The sequence below is a fragment of the Pteropus alecto genome, unplaced genomic scaffold, assembly GCF_000325575.1.
Source record: "Pteropus alecto unplaced genomic scaffold, ASM32557v1 scaffold280, whole genome shotgun sequence".
NCBI lineage: Eukaryota > Metazoa > Chordata > Mammalia > Chiroptera > Pteropodidae > Pteropus > Pteropus alecto.
The window spans coordinates 351,138-357,323 of NW_006430057.1; the positions used below are offsets into that span (position 1 = coordinate 351,138).

At 42.8% G+C, this 6,186-nt stretch overlaps 1 protein-coding gene across 11 annotated transcripts in view; it reads left to right on the forward strand.

Annotated features, from left to right (window-relative positions):
* Positions 1-6,186, forward strand: part of SEPT6 (septin 6) — a 76,955-nt gene that overhangs the window by 34,369 nt on the left and 36,400 nt on the right. For all 11 annotated transcript variants that reach the window (XM_006904697.3, XM_025046081.1, XM_025046079.1 and 8 more), the window contains 2 exons: positions 156-342; positions 2,863-3,024. In XM_006904697.3, the coding sequence (XP_006904759.1) occupies positions 156-342; positions 2,863-3,024 (349 nt within the window). The remainder of the gene's footprint in view (positions 1-155; positions 343-2,862; positions 3,025-6,186) is intronic.

The window sequence follows — 6,186 nt, forward strand, 5'->3', positions numbered from 1 at the left end:
AGTCTGATGGGATTGGAGGCCCACTGAGGGGAGATGGAGAAATCCAGCTGGATGGGGACAGTTAGATTATCTAGAACATTGTAAACTTCTACAAGGGACTTTATCAAAATCCCCATTTCGAAGTGGTTCAGCCATTTCCTTACTCTCCCCTTTAGCTACAAGCCCATCGTAGAATTCATTGATGCCCAATTTGAGGCCTACCTGCAGGAGGAGCTGAAGATCCGCAGGGTACTGCACACCTACCACGACTCCCGCATCCATGCCTGCTTGTACTTCATCGCCCCCACGGGTCATTCTCTGAAGTCTCTGGACCTAGTGACAATGAAGAAGTTAGACAGTAAGGTATGGAGGCAGGGGCAAGGGCAGCGGAGAGGCTGGGCAAACTGGATCACTCTAACTGGTCTTTTGTGCAAAGTAGAGGCCAGATTCCAGAAGGTTTTATGGCCTCTTCATCCTCTCCTTTATTCCTCCTCCCTCCAGAAAGATAGTGCTATTGATCCAGCACCTGTGTCAAATGCTTTGTTTTCCCAGCTCTGAGCCATCTCTCTGCCTTGATCCCTCTTGGGAATAAGGGTGGATGTAAACAAGAAGGCTGTCTAGGTCTAGGGGCTCAGGCTTTGATAATTGAAAGGTGTTTTTTCTTTGTCTCAATGTTAACTGGCCTGTGCTAAAATCAAACATGCAAATTTGATGTAGAAAGTTTTATTTTTATTATTAATACTGATTTTTATAATCTCAGCTAACATTTGTTAAACTCTCATATGCTCCCACTGTGCACAGAGCATCTCATTGAATCCTCACCACAACCCTATGAGTCAAATATTATCATTATCTCCCATTTTACAGAGGAGAAAACCAAGGCTCTGAGAGGTTAAGTGACTTGCCCATTGCCATATAGTTGGCTATTGGCAGAGTCTAGATTCAAATTCAGGTATGTAGCACCATGTTCTATTACCTCCATACCTGAGAAAGATGGCTGTGTGAATCAGGCATGTTCTACTTTAAGAGAAACTGAAAAATGTAAATCTCACTTCAGATGTAAATTAGACAGTGATTCTTCATGTGAAAGGATTATTTATTGTACAAAAGAATTGACTGTGGAATTATTTAAAAAACCTAATTACTAGTATATTTTCCCCCTAATATTTTGTAGGCGCTTAGCACTTTGATGAGCACTTTATATACATTATTTTATTTTATCTTTCTAATTATCAAGTATATTGGATACTATTATTATTTACATTTTACCCTTGAAAAAACTGAGGCACAGAGAGTCAAAAATCTTGCTCAATGTTAAACAACTTGTATTGGGCCTAGGATTCAGACTGAGCTCTCTCAGACTCCAAGGTATTTTTTTTTTTACAAAAATCTAATTTATATGCTATTATTTAGTAGCACATCCACTATTTAAAAACTAAATTTCAGCTACAATCAAAATAGGAGCAATTTTTCATTATTTGCAGCAAATAGGTTACCGCCCGTGAGTAACAGACTGCTCTGGAAATTTCGCCACACCCTGCATGCCCTGTATAGGGCAGCAGAGAGCCATTTGGCTAGTGGCCCAGTGAGTGGGCAGGTTAAGTAAGCAGCCTCTGGCATATGTTTATAGTGTGCCGATGGAGACGTGAAGAAAAAGGACAAGGAGAATTGGCTCTGCCTGCTGTTCCACCTTGGCAAGGGCTTTGGCCTGCCTCTTTCCCAAAAAAGACTGCAAGGGAGGTGCCTCCAAGGTCCAATCTTCCCTTGACCTAGCATCTGAAGCTCTGTGTGGTATCAGCCTTTAGAGGCACTCCTAAGGCAAAACGCAAAGGAGGCAGAATTTGTCTTCCAAGTCTAGAGCTTCCAGATGCCCCTTCAGAGATTAGGGCTCCATTAGAAGCTGCTGGCAGGAATGACTGTGCTCTCTGTGTGAACCTGAGCTTGGAAGTTTTCTGTCTCACTAAGCCACGTGCATTTCACGTTTCTTTACCTTCTGGCAGTGAAAGCCTTGTCCCTTCTTGTAGGAATTTCAAAGATTAGGGTTCAGGTGGCTTGAATTTGGGGGCAGCATTAAGCCCTTCTCCTGCTGCCTGAAACTGGGCATTTATACCTGCTTTCTTTATGCAGAAATTAACCATGAGACTCTGGCAGTATCTCTTTTTGCACATATCTCAGATTAAATTGGTAACTGAGATCTTCACCTAACAGAGTTGGTTAATCAATGTTTGCTACCAAAAAGAGAGCCAGGTGTACATCTTCACTGAGTTCCACCTTGCCTCTCCTTCCTGCTATTGCACATGTGGGTATCCACCACACTGGGTATGGCTAGCTTACACTGGATGAATTGGGGCATTTTACTGTTAGCAAGGAGTAGTCACCTCTCTCCTTGTCAACCACAGATTTCCAACTGTCATCTTTTTGCTTCACATCATCGGAGCAGTGACTTTGATATTAAGATATCACACAGCTCATCAATTTGGATCTGAGCTGGTAGACAGCTCATGGTTAAGACTATGGACTTAGAATAAGGCTGAACTTGGATCTGGATCCCAGTTCTGCTACATACCTGCTCTGTAGTCTTGGACAAGTTATTCAATATCTCTATGCCTTAATTTCTCATTGGTTAAATATGGTAATGATACCTCCTGAAAAGGTTATTGTCAGGACTAATTATGTTAATCCGTGTAAAGCTCTTACTTCAGTGCCTAGCACTTCATAAACACTCATTGTCATTTATTATTGTTGTTATTTGGTCCAGAGGTGGCCGGTCCAAGACCATTGGGTTGAGCTGCTCCCTCCAGCAACCAGTGGGAAGTTCTAGGCCGTACTGCTATCAGTTACAGATTATCAACAATAATCTCACTTTGCTCCTCCCTTTTCTAGGTGAACATCATCCCCATCATTGCCAAATCAGATGCCATTTCTAAGAGTGAGCTAACAAAATTCAAAATCAAAATTACTAGCGAGCTTGTCAGCAATGGGGTCCAGATCTACCAGTTCCCTACAGATGATGAGTCGGTGGCAGAGATCAATGGAACGATGAACGTGAGTGGGAGCACAAGGGTTCAACTTGCTGGCCATTTGCTTATTATTATTATTTCACCAAAGTATTATTATTTTATTATTATTATTATTGTTATTATTATTATTACTATTATTATTATTATTATTATTATTATTATTTCACCAAACAGTAGTCAAACATCTTCACTATCAAGAGCTGTAGTCAGCTCTTGGTTATCTGAGTCTCAGGTATTTGTGAGAGAGAATCCAGGACCAAACAGTTCCTCTCTCCTAGTGGTGGCTGCTTCAAAGTCTCAGAGATACAGAGATTATTAGCCAGAGACTGAAGGAGGGAAAGGCTAACTCCAGGAAGAGTCTAGAGCAGAGAATTCAGAATTCCCCTTCTACCCTCCTCTTTGACGCTCTCAGCCCCCAGGGAACTGCTGGAAAGGGAAACATGCTTTGTTTCTGACCAAAACAATGCTATGACAATTGATGCGGTGAAAGAAGAAAAGGCTAAAAAAATTGGCTGGCTTTGGAGATTCAAGGATAATCTATACTCAGATAATCAAGCCCTCTGCCTCTGGGAGAAAAATATGATATATAGCCTCCAATTTTTCTGGTGACTGGAGAAATGTTATTTTTAAATTTCAGGGTTGTACTTTGGTTTATTAAGTGTGAATGAATTTTTTAAAAACCAACTTGCCATCTTGCCTCTCCTCCCACTCTCCCCCCCAACTAGAGGAATGAGTAACTAAGAAGGCAGAGAGTCAAACATCTCCTCATGCTTCTTTACAATGTGTTGATGCTGTTGCTGCGGAATCTTCAATGTTGTGATTTCAAGGAGACAGCTAATAGCTTTCAGAAAGCCTCTGCTTTGGGAACAGATTCCTTTTTCTCTATTGAGAGGCATCAGTTTTTCCTAATGACATAATGCCTGGGTATAGCCAAACTCAGGAAAGCCTTGTAATAAAAGCCATTTTTAGAAAACTTTCCTGCCACTGCTGTCCCATAAGTTATCATTACAGGATCAGCTTCCACCTCCTATGAATTGGCCAACAAATTAGCAAGTCGTTGTCTTGCCTGACTTCTTGCCCATCAGTACACCCAAGATATGTTTGTTATTAGAAGTCCCTCATCTTTAACAAATCTGGCCCCAAAATAAGGCTATGTGGATGGTGGTAGGTGAAGTTATATCTCTGACCATTCATGAGCACTAAAATTTTTTTTAAAAAGATTAGTGCTTATCCTTTCAAGTAGTTAAGGCATTTGAATGGAAACCAGGTTCAGTCACAGTGAGAAAACCTGAAAGAGTGCCTAGTCTGCAGAAAAATGGGAGCCTTGAGAGCATTGTCATCTGGTATCACCAGCACGGATGTCTGGAAGCGCCTGTCACCTCAGAACATCGAGCCCTGTAGGTACCTTCAAACTTGGGTTCCCTAAGTCACCAGGCAACTTTTAGGGCTTATAGTTCACTTCGCTAAGAATAAAGAGGGACGAAGAGTTCTCAGCAATCTCATGGTGTCACACAAAACTACATCTCACTACATTGTGGATCAGGAATGACAATCATTTTGGCCTCTCCTCTCAGCTCAGCTCTGTCCTATTTGAACCTAAGGTAGGGGTGGCTTCAAGATTGGAAACTTCCCGTGCTCTGAAGCGGCACTTCTCAACAACACCGTTTTGGCTGCGAAGGGGTTCTGGGCCCTTTCTTACAACAGTCCAAAGTTTTCCACTATTTCACTTTGAAAAACTAATTTTTTCCCGTTTTTAAATTAAAGAATAGTTGACATACAATATTATATTAGTTTCAATATTATATTAGGTGTACAATATAGTGATTTGACATTGATATTGCTTGTGATGTGACCACCTGATAAGTGTAGTAACCATCTGTCACTGTACGAAGTTATTGCAATAATCTTATTTTTCTTATACTGTACATTACATCACCATGACTTATTATTTTTTTTATAACTGGAGGTCTAATGGATTTAGGGCTATCCCTATGAAAACATCACTCAGCACTCATTACCTGGCATTCCACCATGCTTTTCTGAGTAGGAAAGAGAAGGGTGGCCTCCCAGCTAGTGTGTTTGGAACTGGGCATATGCCCGTGGGAGGGGGGCATGCCTGTGAATGTTATGTGTTGTGTGTTATGATGAGAGACAGAGTGGGGAGTCACTGCTATAAAATATATACATGAACCAAGAACCACAATGGCATAGATAGAGGCTCTGTTTACCCCTATGGCGACCAATTCAAAGTTGGGACGGAAACAAGGAGCAGCAGCAAGGAAAAATTGCCTGAGATCTTGAGGAACAAGCCATACAACTAGGGAGAAATCCAAGAAAGTACCCTGCAACGGCAGAAGGTAGGATAGGGCAAGGACGCGAGGCTGCCCGGGTCTCGAGCGGCTGAGTGAGACGGAGGCTGCAACAGCGGCAGAAGCCTCTTATAAGGGGCTGCGTCTGCGAGCAGATTTTCGCGGTGACGGACCTGCTCCGCTCGCTCTGAGCACCGGTGCCAATTCAGCTGCGCACAGGGGACACTAGGGACTTACAGGGAGATATTGTTGGAGTGAGGGTCAAGGGGAGATTCGCTCTGTACAGAAGTGCCGGCGGTATCCATCGTTCCCTGTTGAGCCCTCCCTTTCCCAGTGCGCAGACACAGAGCCACCATTACCTTGAGGTCATCAGACTGGATAACAGAGGTCGCTCTGCCCAGAGGATTCCCTGAAACCCTGTGGCCCCAGCCAAGCCACATTCAGGTTTATCCTCAGCGAGTCAGGTGCTCCTTGCTGAGCAGCGCCTAGGCTCACACTGGAGGCAGCTAGCCTCGATTTCTGGTGTGGCTTTTTGAGGCAATTGTAAGCACAGCATCTGCGGGTTGCTTGCTGAATCTTAACAGGTGGCCCTGGAGGGGCAGAGACTTGAGCTAAATTTGGCCTGTAGCTGAGCCCCTCTCAGTATTGTGCCACTGGACACCTACTTCACAAATCCACTCTAATAAGACCGGGAGACTTAGGAGCTTTCCTTAGTGCATAGAAATAGACACAGAAAGGCAGCTAAAATGGGAAGACAAAGAAACAGAGAGAATTTCAGATAAAAAAAAAAACATAAAAATGGAAATGGAAATTATAAAAGGGAACCAGTCTGAAATTAAGAACACATTATCTGAGATGAGAAGTATAGTATATGGAAT